Source organism: Myxine glutinosa, chromosome 1, assembly GCF_964187855.1.
Source record: "Myxine glutinosa chromosome 1, kmMyxGlut1.1, whole genome shotgun sequence".
NCBI classification, from domain to species: Eukaryota; Metazoa; Chordata; class Myxini; order Myxiniformes; family Myxinidae; genus Myxine; species Myxine glutinosa.
Genome location: NC_136261.1, coordinates 170,395,188 through 170,416,189, shown reverse-complemented (window position 1 = coordinate 170,416,189; position 21,002 = coordinate 170,395,188). Strand labels below are relative to the sequence as shown.

Sequence of the window (21,002 nt, the reverse complement as noted above, 5' to 3'; positions counted from 1 at the left end):
GTTGGCACCCCGCATGGGTTGGAACCAAAGCCCCACCCGTCAGCACCCTGCCGAGGTTGAATCTCTGGTCCCGCCCTTCGGCACACCTCACTGCCCCTGCCCCCGTATTCCGCAGATTCTCAGACTTTGGGCACATCCTAATGTTTTGGAATGCTGCTCTGAGTGGTTCTGAAATTAAGTGATTGAATCCATGATGATCATTTCCCGAATGATAATCCAAACAAATTGAATCAGTCAGTCAGTCATTCAGTCAGTCAATGACAAGGGCCAATTAATTTTTTTCCTTTTAATTATTTGATATTAGAAGAAATACAAGTTTGCCTTGATAATATGTGGTACGTTGGATTGTCTGTCTTGGTTGTATGAGTTGTATGCCTTGTTTGAGTATTTCTGTCTCAACATGTTGTGCAAGAAAGAAGATAAGTTGATGAAGTTATTCACATCTTGCTCCCTAAATTTCCCACGCTTGCTCCCTAAATTTCCCCCCTCTCTCTCTCTCTCTCTCTCTCTCTCTCTCTCTCTCCCTCTCCCTCTCCTCCCTCTCCCTCTTCCTCTCCCTCTCCCTCTCCCTCTCCCTCTCCCTCTCCCTCTCCCCCTCTCTCTCCCTCCCCCTTCTTTCCTGCCTTTCGTCTCCATCTCTCCCACTTTCAGCTCGGTCTCGGCTGTCTTTCATCACCGTCTCGCCCTCTCCCCGCGTTGTGTTCAGTCTCACCCTTTCTCTGTCCTGCCCTCTCTCCCACCTTCTCTCTCTCTCCTCACACCTTATCTCTCCTACATTTTCTTTGCACCCCCCCCCCCCCCTTCCTCTTTTTAAAATCAGGTATCATTGGTTTTACCTCAGCCTCCATTCCATGTTTTTCTTTCTTTGATTTGTCCCCTAACCCTCACCTCAATATTTTGACCATCTTACCAGTTGTTCTCTTTCCATCCCCTGTTTCCTTTTTCATGCAGATACGAAATTTTTCAAATGCTTCATCAGCCTTAGAGAAAAGCCCAGAGCTGGCGAAAGTACGTTTTAAGCTACATTGGGGAAAAAACTCTTTGGATGAACAAGCATTATCTTACCTGCTGGCATGTTGGGAGGGTAAGTTGCAAATACATACAACTTTTAGCACAAATTGCATTGGAATAGGATATTTGTTGCTTCAGCAATGCTCTCAAGCTTTGGATCAACTTGCTTTATTTCTGGTACTTTCATTCTGAATGGAAAGTCGTATTTTTTATTCTTTTGATTGTTATTATATCTAATATCATTATTATCCCACGAACGTGAAGCGGGAATCGGAAGGTGAATTGGAAAACAAACCTGCCGTTGAGCTGTACTTTGTCTCTAAATTTGTCTCGATCACACATGCACAGAGAGGAGTGAGCTAACTATTTGTACGCATATAGCTAATCGCCCGTCTCGATAGCAATTTACGAAGGGAGATTAACAGCCGATTAATTGTGTGCGCCTAAATTATGATTCAATGCCTTTTCAACATTTATTTTGTTTAGCATACCATATAAGAGGTTACCTCACCAATTCACCTAATTTACTCTGCATTGGCCTCGCGAACATCAATTTTTAGTTTGTGTGTTCCAACGACAACATCATGTCGGGAAAGAAAAGATGGGACATTCTTTCATAAGAGAAATGAAATCAATATCCACCAAGGAACAATCCAAGACAGGTGAAGTAACATGGACACAAGTACAAAAAAGCAGCTCGCATGGAAAGATATATCAAAGAGGATGGTGACCCATTTCCCAGAACGCTCAAAATCCTCTGCTAAGGACCTCCAATAACTCTGGAGGAGGATGAAGATGAAGGCAAAGGCACTGGCTCACGAGAAGAATCTTGTCAGCAATAAACAGGTGTGGAGGCTGCGATCGTGGAAATTGTTGCGATATTGACTATCATAGCTGGAGACTTGAGTTGCAGGAGAAGTACATGGAGAAGAGGAAGAAGTTGTTTCTTGGGTTTGTTGATCTGGAGAAAGCATTTGATAGGGTTCCACGCAAAGTATTGACATGGGCAATGAGGAAGTTATGAGTGGAGGAATTGTTGATCAGAGTAGTGATGGCAATGTACAAAAGAGCGCGCACAGCTGGAAGGACGAAGGACGGGAACAGTGGTGAGTTTGAGGTGAAGGTGGGAGTGCATCAGGGGTCGGTACGAAGTCCACTACTATTTGTAGCTGTGATGGAGGTGCTGGCTCAGAACGTGAAGGAGGGTTTACCGTGGGAGTTGTTGTATGCAGATGATCTGGTGTTGATTGCGGAAAGTATGGATGGACTGAAGGAAAAGATGAACAAGTGGAAGGAATGTATGGAGACAAAAGGTCTGAAGGTGAATATCGGAAAGATGAAGGTGATGGCAAGTGGTAAAGCATGTGGTGAGGTGGAAAGAATTGGGAAGTGGCCCTGTGCTGTGTGCAGGAAGGGTGTCGGAGTGAACTCCATTCAATGTACAATGTGCGCTGAGTGGGTTCATCAAAAATGTAGTGGTCTGAGAGGGTCATTAACCAGTGTGGCAGCTACATTCAAATGTAAGGTGTGCACAGAGGGAGCTGCAGATGGAGGAAATGTTGAGTTGGATCTTGGAGACGGCATGAAGCTGGAAGGTGTGAAAACATTTTGCTACCTCGGAGACATGCTGAATGGAGAAGGTGGATAAGACTCGGCAACGGTTGCTAAAGTGAGATGTGCATGGAAGAAGTTTCGGGAACTGAGTGGCGTGTTGATGAGGAGGGGAGTGTCGTTGAAGCTGAAGGGAAAGGTGTATGCACTGCATGTGTGAGAAGTGTTATGATTTATGGGAGCGAGACATGGGTAATGAACGTAGAGCAGCAACGAAGGTTGGAAAGGGTGGAAATGCGAATGGTTCGATGGATGTGCGGAGTATCGTTGAGAGAGAGGAAGACAAATGATGAATTGCGAAAAATGATGGGAATAGAGCCTGTGATTGATGCTGTGAAGAGGAACAGGTTGAGATGGTTTGTTCATGTGTTGAGGAAGGATGAAAGTGACTGGGTGAGAAGAGTGATGGAAATGAATGTAGAAGGAAGTAGAGGACGGGGAAGACCGAGAAAGACTTGGCTAAAGATGGTGGAAGAAGAAATGCGGGCAAGGGGGTTAACAAGGAGAGATGCAGAAAATAGGGCAAGATGGAGAAGATTGTCATGGGGACCGCAAGGCTAACTCCCACTCTAGCAGGGAAAATAATAATAATAATAATTCATTTATTTTGTATAGCGCTTTTCCAGAAGCCCAAAGGCGCTTTGACAGAGTGGAAAACATAATGCATAACAATACATGAAAACAACAATTGCAAAAAGACAAGAATCAAGAAAACAAACAGCAGCGATATACGGCATATATATAAGACAAGAATCAAAAAGACAAGACAAGAATCAATAGGGAAATATTTAAAGCAAAAGGAGGGAGAAGGAGAAGAGATAGTCAGGGGTTAAATGCTGTGGGTTGAATGTTGAATGCAGCGTTGAACAGGTGGGTCTTTAGTGATGTTTTGAATGTGGTGAGTGAGGAGGAGTCTCTGATGGTGTGAGGTAGTGAGTTCCAGAGGGTGGGAGCAGCGATGGAGAAGGCCCTGTCCCCCCAGGATCTGAATTTATGGCCTTAAAATGCATGTTGTTGTTGTTGTTGTATAGCTGGAGACTTGATCATAGATCAAGTATATAATGAAGTGGATGACATACTCTGGCAACAGCCGGTATTCTGAAACAAGCTGACAATATTCATCTGATTCTCTCGACCAGCACAGATAATTCAAGCATTCCTAACACATCCATGTTCACCTTAAACACACTCTAAAACATGCCCTCACCGAGTGGCAAAGTGTCTTTGTTATTCAAACTCTTGTGATTAGGTTTTGTTCTCACATTAGACAATCACTCTTCGGAGATTGTTGATTAACTTTGAACGGGCTATCTTGCATCGAATTCTACATGCATCTAATTTTTGAACACCTTTCGTGTATTTGGCCATAAAGGAGGTCATGAAGGACGCAAACAACAGGCATGAATAACTAGTATAACGTATTAGATATGGTGGTGTCATCGACACTGCGTAAATCACGGTAAAATGACGTAGATTCCGGAATGAATTTATTTATACAACTTTTACAATCTTTGTTTTATTTAAATTGAATTATTTACTTGAACATTATATATTAGCTCTTCCATGAGGCTAGACCTTGTATATAAAAACCCCATAGAACACAAATCACCTTTGCACTTACAAGAACCTTCAGTCTTGCAGTACTTAGTACTTACTATAATTCACCAAATGTCCATCCGTCTGTCTGTTCGAAGGTACCGTAAAAACTGCTGAACCGATCTCAACGATATTTTGGGTGGATAATCCTGGGATCTCCAGGAGTAAAATAGGCTATTTAGTTTTCCCAATTTCAGCTTTAGTCTCCAGCATTCTCAGGTTTGGACTCCCACATAACATTCGCGTTCGCTTAACGTTCATTGTTCTCATTGTGACGATGTTGCTTTCCCGGGTGCCGCACAAACGGCTGCACCGATCGCTGCACAACTGCACCGATCGAACTCGGTGACCTCGGACAAAGACCTTTTATAAGGACACGGGTTGAATCCCTGCTTGAGAGAATTTCAAATCGCTCCCCGCCATCACGGCCGTTTCCAATTTACAATCCCACGAGATATGCGGAAAGGACGACCCAAAACCAATATAAACATCATTAAACATTATTCGCATATAAACATCATTATAAGTAAATAATGACCTCGGCCAAAGTTCAAACGCCGTTTAATCACCACATGAGAGAATCCCACATAGCTATTTGGGCGGTGAATATGCTAACAGATCGCTGTCTCCATCGATGTTGCCAAGGCCGGAACACCTATCGGCTCAAAATCCTTTTAACTGTTGATTTGGAAGTTTTTACAATGAAGGAAACATTAACAATGTTTTTAAAAGTTTATTTTGTGATTAATTTGTGATTGGAGATATGTTGTTTGGAATAAAAAAAGATATCGAGCTCAAGTGAATGACGACATGCCGTGATGGTTTCTACTTTCTGAACATGAACTTCGCGGATCGCCATATGCAGATTCGCCACCGTCCCACGATTGATGTTTCTATACGTGAACGTACCAGTTTGTTTGCGAATGAGTACGTTTTTCATGGAAGTTCTTCACGAACTTGCTGTCCATGTCTGACATGCGACTGAGGGTGCTACAGGAATGTGGAATTTATTGGTTTCATGCTTTAGCATTCGCCGTATCTGCATTGCCCGTTTGCTTCTGGCCTCCCACCTGTGCGTAGCACGGGTATCTCCCTAGTATAATTAAATTGAGGTATATACTTGAACACTGCATTGGGTATCATTTTGTATGAACTCTAGTTTTTACTGTTATTATTGCAGCCAATTTTGTCATCTGCAGTATGGAAACATTTAACGTTAAAATATTTTTTTTTTGCTTATTTTTTTTTGTGTACAAGATCGAGGCTCGTGAAAGAGCTAACATTAATCACACAAAAAGTCAAACCGACACACAAAACACAAAATAAGGGGGGCGGTAGACAAGATGGGGAGAGAGGGGGAAGGACACAAACACAACATTTGAGAGCAAGGACATCGAGAGAACTGTGGGAGGGAGAGGGCTTGCGGGGAGGTGGGAGAGGTATAAAACATATGGACACTGCAAGGACTTCCAGGAAAGAAGTTGGAATTTCAAAAAAGTATATCTGGGGTGAAAATTAGCGGGGGTAGAAAAGATCACGGTTTTGGATGGGGGAAGATAAGAGATGGTGGTGAACAGCTGTTTTAAAGACCTGGAGGGAGGAGTGGGATTGAAGGGAGTGGGGGAGTTTGTTCCAGAGGCGGGAGAAAAGGGGAATGAAAGAGTGAAGGTGAGCAGACAGCCTAGATTTTGGCAGTTTAACCATAAGAGGGTTGCTGGCAGATCTTGTGCGACCTGTAGGAATATTTGGGGGACAGAGCACAGAGAGAGCTGGGAGAGCAAAGCCGGAGAGGAGTCGGTAGAAGACAGAAAGACCACCAACCTGCCTGCGGTGAGTGAGTGAAAGGCCCTCGGAGTTTTATATAATTGTCTGAATTTGCTAATAATGGTCCTTTTTGAGTGTGACCATTTGACCTTGACGTTTCAGGAATGTTGCCATCATGGCACATGAAAACGGTTCACACCACTGTCACAAAACTTGCCACTTTAATAAATAATCTGATGTTTATGTTAAGGTCTTCCTTTTTGAATTTGACCTTGAAGGCCCTTCTTCATTTGTTGACATACTCTGGCTATCCATCATGTGAAAACTGTATGACAAGATATTGCAGAGGTAGCAGACTGCCTCTGAGTGAAATACCTTGTGTTTGATTGCGGACCCGACGATGAGCTGTCGGTCTGGTGTTTTGCATTTGTCATCCCTCGATGGATGTTAAGTTGGAGATCCAAAAACACGGTGTTTTTTTTTTGTTTTTTTTATACAAAGTTGAGGCTCGTATAAGAGCAACACATAAACACAAAGACATAAACAGAAAACACATGACATATAATAAAGGGAGTGGGAGACAAGATTGGGAGAGAGAGGGAAACACAACTACAATGGAAAACAGGAACAGTGGTAGATCTGTGGAAGGGAGAAGGAAGTTTTTTGAAAGTTCTAATAAGGTGGTTTGTGTTCTCCAGTGTTCAAGTATATAATTCAATACAAGTTAGAAATAAAATAAATATTCTGAAGGTTGTAGAAAAAATTCGGAAGTTTACTGCCATTGATTTGGCATATGCGCAAGATTGGAGGCGATCTGCGCATGCGCAAGATTGGAGGTCTCGTCTCTTCAAAGCTGTCCCTGCTCGCACGCTTTCGAAGTTAAGTAATTTTTCACAATTGTGTTTTTATCGAAACTGTATCTTTCTTTCGGTGTATGTACCTATTGGGGTGTCTTTAATAGGATTCTCGGTGTTGGTTTTTCATACCTGTGTACAGAATCGTCGGTCTTTCGTATCGCGTATTCTAAGGCCGAGTGTAGTCGGCTACCGTGTCCGACCTTGGCTTGAGGCTTTGTTTTTGTCTCAGCAGTTCTTCGATCGCGCTGCAATTACTTTCGGTCTCTGGTTTTCCCGGTCTTTTCACCCCATACTTCCTTGTTTTAAAATCTCCGAAAAAAAAAAAACCAAAAAAATTTATTTTCCTTCTCTGTTCTTATCCGTTTGCTCGTTTTTATTTGTTCATTCGTTCTTCGACCACGTTTGCGATCACGTGATCACGTTGTTAAAAAATGTTTAATCTGTCCCCTGAAGAACTGTATTCTGTCGTATTCTATAACACCTTTTTCTTCTTCTTCTATAAAAGGATGCTTTCGACTTGCTCACCAAATCTATTCATTCCAAAAAAAAATTCCATCTCTTATAGTGCATCTTTCATTCATTCCCTAAACTCTCCAGCACTCCACCCCTCCTTCAGCGTCCTCAAACGTATTTTTGACTCGAATGTCTCAAGAAACTCATTTTGCAATAAATGTTCGTTTCCCATTAATCGTACACTTTTCAAAATCCAATCTCACCCCTCCCCTCCAAATCTTCCCCATCACCCCTTCCCTCCAAAACTTCCCCATCACCCCTTCCCTCCAAATCTTCCCCATCACCCCTCCCCTTCAAAACTTCCCCATCACCCCTCCCCTTCAAAACTTCCCCATCACCCCTCCCCTTCAAAACTTCCCCATCACCCCTCCCCTCCAAATCTACCCCTTTGCCCCTCCCCTCCAAATCTTCCCCATCACCCATCTTTCAAATTTTCCCCCTTGCCCCTCCCCTCCAAATCTTCCTCATCACCCATCCCTTTCAAATCTTCCCCCTTGCCCCTCCCCTCCAAATCCTCCCAATCACCCCTTCCCTCCAAAACTTCCCCATCGCCCCTCCCCTCCAAAACTTCCCCATCACCCCTCCCCTCGAAATCTACCCCCTTGCCCCTCTCCTCCAAATCATCCCCATCACCCATCTCTTTCAAATCTTCCCCCTTGCCCCTCCCCTCCAAATCTTCCCCATCACCCATCCCTTTCAAATCTCCCCCCTTGCCCCTTCCCTCCTAAACTCCCCCCACATCCCTCCCCTCCGAGACTCTCCCTCGCCCCTCCCCTCCTAGACTCCTCTCTCACCCCTCCTCCTCAAAGCGTCCTCCCTGCTTCTTTCCCCTTCCAACTTTCACCTTCATCTCCCTCAACCTTCTGCCTCACTCTTCCCCCTCCTCAAATAACACCTCACTGTGCCTCACCCAATCACCATCAAACCTTTTGTCCGCCCCATTCTTCCCTTTCTCCAAGCTATTCTGTAATCTCTGACACACCTTCAACAGCTCTCCCTACCTCTTCCTCCTCTTCCACATCCCGCTCCCCCCCCTCCCTGTTCTGTATCCGATGCTCCCTCTTCCTCTTCCTTAACAGTATGGACCTCAAACATCCGGGGCCTTCGCTCAAACTTGTCTGATCTCTCCATGCAGGTTGCTTCTGACAAACCATACGTGATCTGCTTAACAGAAACTTTCCTCCTTCATGATGTCTCTGATTCCTTGGTATCTCTCCCAGGTTACTCCCTCTTCCGGTATGATAGACCTGAGCCTCGTCCTGGAGGTGGGGTTGCTATCTTTATAAAAAACTGTCTTCCTCACTCGCCCTGCACTGCCCTCTCTCCACCTCACCCCCGGGAATACCTTTGGCTATGGCTTCCCCTTAGCTCCCACCTTTTGTTCATATGTGTGTTGTACCGTCCACCAAACAGTGATGACTCCATCTACATCTCGCTGTCTGATAATATGGACCAACTTCTATCTACCCATCCCAACTCTCTCTTCCTCATATGTGGTGATTTCAACTGTCACCATGCCAGTTGGCTGGGTGTGGGTACCTCTCTCACCAGCCATGGCTCTTCAGCAAAGGACTTCTGTGACTCACTGGGACTGACACAATCTGTCAATTTCCCGACCCGGATCTCAGTCAACGGAGCATCTTCTCTTCTGGACTTGGTTATGACTAACTTCCCTGAAAATGTCTGCTGCTCTTCTTCTGCTCCAATCGGCTCTTCTGATCATGTGCTTGTTAAAGTGGACATCTCTCTGACCATTCTCAGAGAGCCTCCTCAGCGTCGACAAGTCTGGCATTTCAATCAGGCCAACTGGCACGGTCTTCAAGCAGCCATCAATCATCTGGACTGGTCTCCCATCTCTACCGCCTCTGACATCAACTCACCCTGGGAATTCTTCCAAAGTAAATTGCTCTCTCTCATGCACAGATTTATCCCCGGAAGGGTCATACCCTTCCTCCCGTCCATGGTACACGGAATCTTGGGGTGAGGCTGTTGCCCAGAAACAACTTGCTTTCGTCTCATGGAAAGCAAATCCAACGGAAGGAAATCTCATTTCCTTTCACAAAGCCCGAAACAAGTGTGTGTCCACCCTCAGGAGAGCCAGGAAACAATATCTCTCCGTTCTCAGGACCGAACTCTTATCTGTCTCCCTCTTCCAAATCCTGGTGGCGTCTGGTCAAATCTGTTTCTGGTGTTTGTTCCCCCTCCATCCCCTCCCTCACCTCAAATGGCCACACGGCTGACTCCGCACGTGAAAAGGCTGAATGCCTCAACTCTGTGTTTGCCTCTAAATCTTGTGTCCCAAACCCATCCCTCTCTGTACCCACCGTACCCAGTCATACCCAGCTGCTCCTGGACTCTGTGTCCTTTCCTCCTGACAAGGTGGAAAAGTTTCTGTCAACCCTCGACTCTGATTCTGCAACTGGACCTGACGGCATCAGCCCACGTGTCCTAAAATCCTGTTCTTCCGCTCTTTCACTCCCTCTCTCTGTTCTCTTCACCCTCTCTTTTGCTCAAGGTCATCTTCCATCTGCTTGGAAATCTGCCAACATCACCGCTTTGCACAAAAAAGGTGCAAAAACAGATCCCAGCAACTACAGACCAATCAGCCTTCTCCCAATTATCAGCAATGTCATGGAATCCATCATTGCTTCAGATATGAAATCTTTCCTCTTCTCCAATGGCTTGATCTCTGATCATCAATTTGGTTTCAGACCTGGACACTCTACTCTGGACATGCTGCTTCTGCTTTCTCAACAATGGATGGAGGTCCTCAATGCCAAACAGGAAATTAGAGCAGTCTCCCTTGACATATCACGTGCCTTCGATACGGTCTGGCACCCCGCTCTGCTCACCAAACTCTCCTCTTTTGGTATCCATGGAAATCTCCACGCATGGCTGGCGGACTTCCTCTCTCGTCGTAGTCAACGTGTGGCCCTGAATGGGTTTCTCTCATCTCCTCTTCCTGTTCAGGCTGGAGTTCCCCAAGGCAGTGTTCTGGGCCTTGTGCTTTTTCTAGTCTTCATCAATGATCTCTCTGACTCTCTTGAAAATCCTCTCTGTCTCTTTGCTGATGACTCTACTCTCTGTCGCTCCATGCTTCATCCCTCAGATCGGCAGTCTGCAGCCTCCTCACTCTCTGCAGATCTGGACAAAATCACAGACTGGGCAAACAAGTGGAACATGTCTTTCAATCCTGACAAATCTCACACTCTTACGATGTCTCTCCGAAAAGACCGACTGGACAACCCTCCCATCCACTTTCTGAATAATCCTCTCCAAGAAGTTCTGTCACTCAAGCTTTTGGGTCTCACTATCTGCCATGATCTTTCCTGGGAAAACCACATTTCAAATCTGGCCTCCAAAGCCAGTCGCCGACTGGGCATCCTCCGTCGTGCGAAGTCCTTCCTTGGCACACCTGAGCTCCTCACCACATACAAGGCTTTCATCTGCAGCTCAATGGAATACTGCTCTCCCCTCTGGACTGGTGCTCCTGCCTCACACCTAGCTCGTCTTCACGCTGTTGAAACCAAAGCATTCAGAATCATTGGAATCTCCCGCGATGAAGCTAACTCCAAGGGCCTCTCACTCACTCACCGCAGGCAGGTTGGTGGTCTTTCCGTCTTCTACCGACTCCTATCTGGCCTTGCCCCCCCAGCTCTCTGGGCTCTGTCCCGCAAATATTCCTACAGGTCGCACAAGATCTGCCTGCAACCCTCTTATGGATAAACTGCCAAAATCAAGACTCTCTGCTCACCTTCACTCCTTCATTCCTCTTTTCTCCCGCCTGTGGAGCAAACTCCCTCACTCTCTTCAATCCCACTCCACCCTCCAGGTCTTAAAAACAGCTGTTCACCACCATCTCTTATCTTCCCCCATCCAAAACCTTGATCTTTTCTAGCCCCACTAATTTCACCCCAATTCCACTTTTTTGAAATGCCAACTTCTGTCCTGGAAGTCCTTGGTGTCCTTGTGTTTTATACTTCTCCTTCCCACGCCTCGTCCCCCCAAGCCCTCTCCCTTCCACACATCTCCCTGCTCTCAAATGTTGTGTTTGTGTGCTTCCCCATCTCTCCCCATCTTGTCTTCCGCTCCCTCTTTTTATATATTTTGTTTGTCTGGTTGATTTGTTTGTGAAGTAAATGTTAGCTCTTTCACGAGCCTCGATTCAGTATACAAAAAAAAAAAAAAAAAAAAAAATTATACACAACCTTATTTATCACATTACATTAGTTATTCGTGCCTGGTGTTTGCGTCCTTTATGTCATCCTTATTAAAAAGAGTAAGTTTCCTGTTTAGAAGGATTTTCAATTTTTTGACGACCAGACAGACAACAACATGCATTTTAAGGCCATTTTCCCTGCTGGAGCGGGGGTTATCCTTGTGGTCCCCATGACAATCTTCTCCATTTTGCCCTATTTTCTGCATCTCCCCTTGTTAACCCCCTTGCCCGCATTTCTTCTTCCACTATCTTTAGCCAAGTCTTTCCTGGTCTTCCCCGTCCTCTACTTCCTTCTACATTCATTTCCATCACTCTTCTCCATCACTCTTCTCAACCAGTCACTTTCATCCTTCTTCAACACATGACCAAACCATCTCAAACTGTTTCTCTTCACAGCATCCATCACAGGCTCTATTCCCATCATCTTTCGCAATTCATCATTTGTCTTCCTCTCTCTCAAAGATACTCCACACATCCACCGAACCATTCGTATTTCCACCCTTTCCAGCCTTCGTTGCTGCTTTACGTTCATTACCCATGTCTCGCTCCCATAAATCATCACACTCTCATTAATCAGACTTCTTAAAGTCTTATGATTATGTTAATATGATTCTACATGCTGTGCTGTCTTCGAGCAACCATTCAAATTGGTTTAAAATACCTTTAGGCAGTGCCCCCAAGGCCCGGGGGGAGGAGGCGCGGGAAGGGGGGGGGGGGGGGAGGGGAGAAGTATAAAACACAAGGACACCAAGGACCTCCCGGACAGAAGTTGGTACTTCAAAAAAGTGGATTTGGGGTGAAATTAGCGGGGGTAGAAAAGATCAGGGTTTTGGATGGGGGAAGATAAGAGATGGTGGTGAACAGCTGTTTTAAAGACCTGGAGGGTGGAGTGGGATTGAAGAGAGTGAGGGAGTTTGTTCCATAGGTGGGAGAAAAGAGGAATGAAGGAGTGAAGTTGAGCAGAGAGTCTTGATTTTGGCAGTTTAACCATAAGAGGGTTGCAGGCAGATCTTGTGTGACCTGTAGGAATATTTGGGGGACAGAGCCCAGAGAGAGCTGGGGGGGGGGGGGGGGCAAGGCCAGACAGGAGTCGGTAGAAGACGGAAAGACCACCAACCTGCCTGCGGTGAGTGAGTGAAAGGCCCTTGGAGTTAGCTTCATCGTGGGAGATTTCAATGATTCTGAACGCTTTGGTTTCAACAGCGTGAAGACGAGGTAGGTGTGAGGCAGGAGCACCAGCCCAGAGGGGAGAGCAGTATTCCATTGAGCTGCGGATGAAAGCCTTGTATGTGGTGAGGAGCTCATGTGTGCCAAGGAAGGACTTCGCACGACGGAGGATGCCCAGTCGGCGACTGGCTTTGGAGGCCAGATTTGAAATGTGGTTTTCCCAGGAAAGATCATGGCAGATAGTGAGACCCAAAAGCTTGAGTGACAGAACTTCATGGAGAGGATTATTCAGAAAGTGGATGGGAGGGTTGTCCAGTCGGTCTTTTCAGAGAGACATCGTAAGAGTGTGAGATTTGTCAGGATTGAAAGACATGTTCCACTTGTTTGCCCAGTCTGTGATTTTGTCCAGGTCTGCAGAGAGAGAGGAGGCTGCAGACTGCCGATCTGAGGGATGAGGAATGGAGCGACAGAGAGTAGCTTCCTCAGCAAAGAGATAGAAAGGATTTTCAAGAGAGTCAGAGAGATCATTGATGAAGACAAGAAAAAGCACAGGGCCCAGAACACTGCCTTGGGGAACTCCAGCCTGAACAGGAAGAGGAGATGAGAGAAACCCATTCAGGGCCACACGTTGACTACGACTGGAGAGGACGTCTGCCAGCCATGCGTGGAGATTTCCATGGATACCAAAGGAGGAGAGTTTGGTGAGCAGAGCGGGGTGCCAGACCGTATCGAAGGCACGTGATATGTCAAGGGAGATAGCTCTATTTTCCTGTTTGGCATTGAGGACCTCCATCCATTGTTGAGAAAGCAGAAGCAGCATGTCCAGAGTAGAGTGACCAGGTCTGAAACCAAATTGATGATCAGAGATCAAGCCATTGGAGAAGAGGAAAGATTTCATATCTGAAGCAGTGATGGATTCCATGACTTTGCTGATAATTGGGAGAAGGCTGATTGGTCTGTAGTTGCTAGCATCTGTTTTTGCACCTTTTTTGTGCAAAGCGGTGATGTTGGCTGATTTCCAAGCAGATGGCAGATGACCTTGAGCAAAAGAGAGGGTGAAGAGAACAGAGAGAGGGAGTGAAAGAGCGGAAGAACAGGATTTTAGGACCCGTGGGCTGATGCCGTCAGGTCCAGTTGCAGAATCAGAGTCGAGGGTTGACAGAAACTTTTCAACCTTGTCAGGAGGAAAGGACACAGAGTCCAGGAGCAGCTGGGTACGGTGGGTGCAGAGAGGGATGGGTTTGGGACACAATATTTAGAGGCAAACACAGAGTTGAGGCATTCAGCTTTTTCACGTGCGGAGTCGGCCGTGTAGCCGTTTGAGCCGTTTGAGGTGAGTGAGGGGATGGAGGGGGAACAAACGCCAGAAACAGATTTGACCAGACACCACCAGGATTTGGAAGAGGGAGACAGATAAGAGAGTTCGGTCTTGAGAACGGAGAGATATTGTTTCCTGGCTCTCCTGAGGGTGGACACACACTTGTTTCGGGCTTTGTGAAAGGAAATGAGATTTCCTTCCGTTGGATTTGCTTTCCATGAGACGAAAGCAAGTTGTTTCTGGGCAACAGCCTCACCCCAAGATTCCGTGTACCATGGACGGGAGGAAGGGTATGACAACTGAAGACGAGATGGGATAAATCTGTGCATGAGAGAGAGCAATTTACTTTGGAAGAATTCCCAGGATGAGTTGATGTCAGAGGCAGTAGAGATGGGGGACCAGTCCAGATGATTGATGGCTGCTTGAAGACCGTGCCAGTTGGCCTGAGTGAAATGCCAGACTCGTCGACGCTGAGGAGGCTCTCTGAGAATGGTCAGAGAGATGTCCACTTTAACAAGCACATGATCACATGAGCCGATTGGAGCAGAAGAAGAGCAGCAGGCATTTTCAGGGAAGTTAGTCATAACCAAGTCCAGAAGAGAAGATGCTCCGTTGACTGAGATCCGGGTCGGGAAATTGACAGATTGTGTCAGTCCCAGTGAGTCGCAGAAGTCCTTTGCTGAAGAGCCATGGCTGGTGAGAGAGGTACCCACACCCAGCCAACTGGCATGGTGACAATTGAAATCACCACATATAAGGAAGAGAGAGTTGGGATGGGTAGATAGAAGTTGGTCCATATTATCAGACCGAGATGTGGATGGAGTCATCACTGTTTGGTGGATGGTACAACACACATATGAACAAAGGTGGGAGCGAAGGGGCAGTCATAGCCAAAGGTATTCCTGGGGGTGAGGTGGAGAGAGGGCAGTGCAGGGCGAGTGAGGAAGAGTTTTTTTATAAAGATAGCAACCCCACCTCCAGGACGAGGCTCAGGTCTATCATACCGGAGGAGGGAGCAACCTGGGAGAGATACCAAGGAATCAGAGACATCATGAAGGAGGAAAGTTTCTGTTAAGCAGATCACGTCTGTTTTGTCAGAAGCAACCTGTATGGAGAGATCAGTCAAGTTTGAGCGAAGGCCCCGGATGTTTGAGGTCCATACCGTTAATGACGAAGAAGGGGGAGCATCGGATACATAACGGGTGGCCGGGGGAGGGGTCGGGTAAGATGTGGAAGAGGAGGAAGAGGTAGGGAGAGCTGTTGAAGGTGTGTCAGAGATTTCAGAATAGCTTGGAGAAAGGGAAGAATGGGGTGGACAAAAGGTTTGATGGTGACTGGGTGAGGCACAGTGAGGTGTTATTTGAGGAGGGGGAAGAGCGAGGCAGAAGGTTGGGGGAGATGAAGGTGAAAGTTGGAAGGGGGAAGAAGCGGGGAGGACGCTTTGAGGAGGAGGGGTGAGAGGGGAGTCTAGGAGGGGAGGAGCGAGGGAGAGTCTCGGAGGGGAGGGGTGTGGGGGGAGTTTAGGAGGGAAGGGGCAAGGGGGGAGATTTGAAAGGGATGGGTGATGGGGAAGATTTGGAGGAGAGGGGCAAGGGGGAAGATTTGAAAGAGACGGGTGATGGGGAAGATTTGGAGGGGAGGGGCAAGGGGGTAGATTTGGAGGGGAGGTGTGATGGGGAAGTTTTGGATGGAAGGGGTGATGGGAAAGATTTGGAGGGGAGGGGCAAGGGGGAAGATTTGAAAGGGATGGGTGATGGGGAAGATTTGGAGGGGAGGGGCAAGGGGGAATATTTGAAAGAGACGGGTGATGGGGAAGATTTGGAGGGGAGGGGAAAGGGGGTAGATTTGGAGGGGAGGGGTGATGGGGAAGTTTTGGAGGGGAGGGTTGATGGGGAAGTTTTGGAGGGAAGGGGTGATGGGGAAGATTTGGAGGGGAGGGGCAAGGGGGAAGATTTGAAAGGGATGGGTGATGGGGAAGATTTGGAGAGGAGGGGCAAGGGGGAATATTTGAAAGAGATGGGTGATGGGGAAGATTTGGAGGGGAGGGGCAAGGGGGTAGATTTGGAGGGGAAGGGTGATGGGGAAGTTTTGGAGGGGAGAGGTGATGGGGAGGATTTGGAGGGGAGGGGTGAGATTGGATTTTGAAAAGTTTACGATTAATGGGAAACGAACATTTTTTGCAAAATGAGTTTCTTGAGACCTTCGAGTCAAAAATACGTTTGAGGACGCTGAAGGAGGGTGGAGTGCAGGAGAGTTTCGGGAATGTTGAAAAGAGAAACTGTAAGAGATGGAATTTTTTTTTGGAATGAATAGATTTGGTGAGCAAGTCGAAAGCATCCTTTATAAAAGAAGAAAAAGGTGTTATAATATACGACAGAATACAGTTCTTCAGGGGAAAGTTTAAACATTTTTAACAACGTGATCACGTGATCACGAACAACGTGGTCGAAGAACGAACGAACAAATAAGAACAACGAATAAACGAATAAGAGCAGAGAAGGATTTTTTTTTTTTGAGTTGAGATTTTTAACAAGGAAGTATGGGGTGAAAGACTGGGACAAAAAACAGGGAACGGAAGTAATTGCAGCGCAATCGACGAACCGCTGAGAGAAAAACAAAGCCTCAAGGTTGGACACGGAAGCCTACTAGGCCTCAGAATACGCGACACGAATTAACCGACGATTTTGTATGCAGGTATGAAAAACCAACACTGAGAATCCTACTAAAGACACACCATAAGAACACACACCGAAAGATAGATACAGTTACGACAAAAACACAATTGTGAAAAAATTGCTTAACTTCGAAAGCGTGAGCGCATGGACAGCTTCGAAAGAACTTGACCTCCAATCTTGCGCATGCGCAAATCTCCAATTGTAGAAATAGTGTTGAAATTGTAGAAAAAAACTACTATTTAAAGAAAGCATAAATTTGGTAATTGTTTTCCATAAAGATATTTTTCAACTTTTCAAGAAGGTATTTCATAGACTGAAGGGGTCTGGCAATGTGAAATTCAACATACAAACTGTCTTGCATGTCCTCTTGAAGATTCCCCTTGCTATCTCACATTCTGTTGATCCACACTATTCTACATGTACCTTGTGTTCCATCGCTTCTACGACAAACTAATCGAAACTTGTCTACAAATATTTTGTAATCTTTGAGAAGGCAACACATGAACAGTCAACAGCCTGGTGCTGGCTTTGCGGGTAGGGTGCCGGCTTGGGATTCTCGGATCCTGGGTTTGAATCCCGGTCGATCGCTGAATTAACGCCAGGGGGGTTGACTCAGCCTGTCATCCTTCCAAGGTCGGCAAATTGAGAACCAGTTCACTGTTAATTCCCTGTGTGTTGCAAGAGGCGACTAACATGGTTGGCGGCAGGAAGGGCATCCGGCCATAAAACATTGCTTCAAAAAAAGGGGACCATGGTGCCCAAAAAAGGCCAACCCCTGCTCTGTGGGTAAAAATCGCCTCTGAAGGTGGTTCTTGTTCTTGTTCTTCTTCTTTGAGAAGTCAACCCAATGTTTAAATACCACTCAATAAGCTCCTTGACTTGAGAGCTCAAACAGAAAAAAAAAAAGAAAAAAAAAATATATATACAAGTGCAGCATGATCAACCCCGGAACTGGAGATACGGTTTATTCTTCTTGCCTGTAATTTTTAGTGATGGTTTTTGCTTCTAGAAAAAAAATTATTATTGTCTTTTTCTCTTTTCTGGTTCTACACCCCTCCCTTCTCCCATCTCTTCTTGACATAAATCAATGAAGTGGCAGATACATTCACCCAGCTATTTCTGCACGGTCAAGACCTTTCCAAAGATCTAAAGATTGCAGATGTCAACAATGATGCGGTATGAATTCTGCAGCAATGCAGGTCCTTCATTTATAGCATATGTATTCATTCTTGTTTTGACTTATGTCATTGCTCAAATTTTATAATTTTTTCTTGAACCCAACCCCTCAACACCCCCATTGACTTCCATTCTGTGCTTTCACAATATTTTTTCCCATCTCAATACTTTCTGGTATTTTGCCAGCACAGATACTTCTTGCAATAGCCCATACCCCATAGTATACAATATTGTCACTTTTGACAGCAAGTATGGCCATAATTTGTGCGAATACCTGTTAAACATCAGTGCATAACAGATTATTGTGGTATTGTGCAGCTATATAGTCTCACTACCGTCAAGTATAATCCACTTGATTTGCACACTGAACCTCCCAAAACCATATGTGATGATGCCAAAGGCTCAGTACTGAGTTTGTTAGCCGAGCATGTTCTCTACCTGATTAGAGGCTATTGTCATTGGTCTGTGCAAGTGATTGTGTGGGTCTGCATGCATGCAGATCAATTTTAATATGGAAATCGTTCATTCTGAGAATTAATGTCATCTGTATACTCTGACTACACTACAGTTTAAACATTTGCTGTTATTTTTAGCTCATCCTCCCACACAGTGGGAGATGGTTTTACAATCACTTCTGTCTGTGCGTCTGTCTGTCCCACAACATTTTTCCTCATTCAGCTTTTGTCATAAAATTTTCAACAAACCGTTATTATGCGAAAACTCGTTCATAATTGTGTCAAGAGGTCAAAGGTCAAATTCTCAATTTTCATTTGATTGATTGAAATGTGAACAGAATTTGCATATTGGGTCACTGAATTGGTTCTCCAATCAAAACCTAGAAGCCTATTCTTTGAGGTGATAGGGTCAAAGGTCAGAGTTGCATAACATCGGCAATTTCCATCCAATTGACTTGAAATTTGAACAAGATTTCCATGTTCTGGTGCTGAAACCTGTTCGTTTTAAGGTCAAAATGACAACTTAACATACAATCGTCAATTTTTATCTGATGGACTTGAAATTTGAACAGGGTTTGCATGTTGAATCACTGAAGCCTATTGCTTCTGAGGTGAAAAGATCAAGGTCTCAATCCTCAAAATTCATCTGATTGACTTGATATATGAACAGATTTTGCATACTGGGTCGTTGAATTGGTTCACCAATCAACAGCGAGAAGCCTATTGTTTTTGACGTGAAAGGATCAAAGGTCACAAAGTCGTCAGTTTTCATCTGAGTGACTTGAATTTGAACAGTTTTCATATTTGGTTAATGAAGCCTATTGTTTGAGGTCAAAACATCAAGGTAAAAAAAAAAATCAATTTTCATCTGATTGACTAGAAATTTGAACAATGTGTGCATATTGGGTCACTGAAGCCTACTGTTTGAGATCAAAAGGTTGAGGTCAGATAAAATCGTCAATTCTCATCCAATTGACTTGACATTTGGAACCTAATTCACATATTGGATCGCTGAATTGGTTCACCAATCAAAATATACAAGCCTATTGTTTTATTAGGTCAAAAGGTCAAGATCGGAGCATCTGATTTTGCAAGTACTGGTCTATGACAGCTTGTTTGGTTGTCTTTCTGTCTGTCCAAGCCGTAACATTTTTACCATTTGAGCTTTTGTCATCAAATTTTCAACAAAACTTTATTAGGAGAATATGGAGAAGATAAATTAATATTTTAAACATTTTTTCTCTAGCTGTTGTTTTTTTCAAGTTTAGTTTGATTACAAAGCAGATGTGGATGGGCCTTGCATTTTGGGATGCTTTCTTGTTTAATAATGAAATTGGAACAAAGTTGTCTATTTTATTCAAAAAAAGTGAAGAATGCACAGATTTTTTGCAGGATCTGTTGTCACAGAAAAATGTGTTTGAAGTTGACGTTGGCAGCATTAGCAGTGCACCTCAAACCACCGTCTGGACTAGCATGCTCGGGCGACTTTAGTCGTATATACCTGGCGAGTTGAGCCCGTGGTGTTAGGACCCCAACATGTTATGTCTAATTTAACCATAAGTTTATTTTATACCTTGTGCAATTACCTGGGTGAGGCTCGCTGCATTGTTAAATGCTTTGTACTGTTTTTTTTGTTGTTGTTGTTTTATTTTTTTCTGGTGGTAGAAATGCAGAATGTTACTGCTGCATGTGTCACTGCAGTTCTCTGTGAACACTTACAAAAGCACTGCTTTGCAGGCCACATATTGGCTTGACTTAAAGGGTGGGTAGCATTTTTTGTGCAAATTCCAAAGGACATAAATTTTTTTTTCGATATCCATGTTTAATTTGATGTAATAGCACAAGAAAGCATGCTCTGCATTTTTCTCTTTCTGTTGACCAACTTCCAGTGCAGAAGGGACTTTTCTGCTCTATACGCAGTAATGCATTTCGAGTGAGTCACTCCAGCACAAGGTCCCACTTGTTCAATGTTCAATTAATACGGACCAAAATTATTTCTTGTCTTTGTTTTGTTATTTAGAAAAGCAATTGGATACCATATTGGCTCATACAACAGTGAGGTGACTGTATCATAATTTAAACTTTAATTCATGAATGTTTGTACTTATTTGCAGTTAAGAACATTTTGCCGGAGGGCACGTGAAAAAGTAATGAAGAAGGATTTGAAAGGAGCTGTGGATGTGTGTACTGAGGCGACGTCACATTTGTAAGTTTTGATGAACGTGGAGATGATGTGATTACGAAATATTTCAATGATAGCAAATATATATACACTATATATATATAACTGTGAGAAATAGCAGAAACTCCACAACACGAGCAGGGTGCCTCATTTGCATTAAATAAATATACGGAAGAAATTAAATAAGTGGCGTCGTAGCTTCAAGACGATCGATCTTTAATTTTCAGACAAACTTTCGCCAACACAGGCCTTCTATATATATATATATATATATATATATATATATATATATATATATATATATATATATATATACATACACACACACACACATATACATATACATATACATATACATATATATACACACACACACACACAGACTTGGCATTTAATATGGAATTTTTTTTGTGGGGGTGAACTTGCTTTTCAAGATGACTTAGAACCAAAAGTTCATT

The 21,002-nt window shown here is 44.6% G+C and overlaps 1 protein-coding gene across 1 annotated transcript in view; it reads left to right on the top strand.

Annotated features, from left to right (window-relative positions):
• The window catches only part of LOC137413484 (uncharacterized), a 174,415-nt gene that overhangs the window by 33,037 nt on the left and 120,376 nt on the right, over positions 1-21,002 (top strand). The window contains exons 8-10 of the mRNA XM_078779919.1: positions 952-1,084; positions 17,825-17,907; positions 20,477-20,568. Of these exons, the coding sequence (XP_078636045.1) occupies positions 952-1,084; positions 17,825-17,907; positions 20,477-20,568 (308 nt within the window). The remainder of the gene's footprint in view (positions 1-951; positions 1,085-17,824; positions 17,908-20,476; positions 20,569-21,002) is intronic.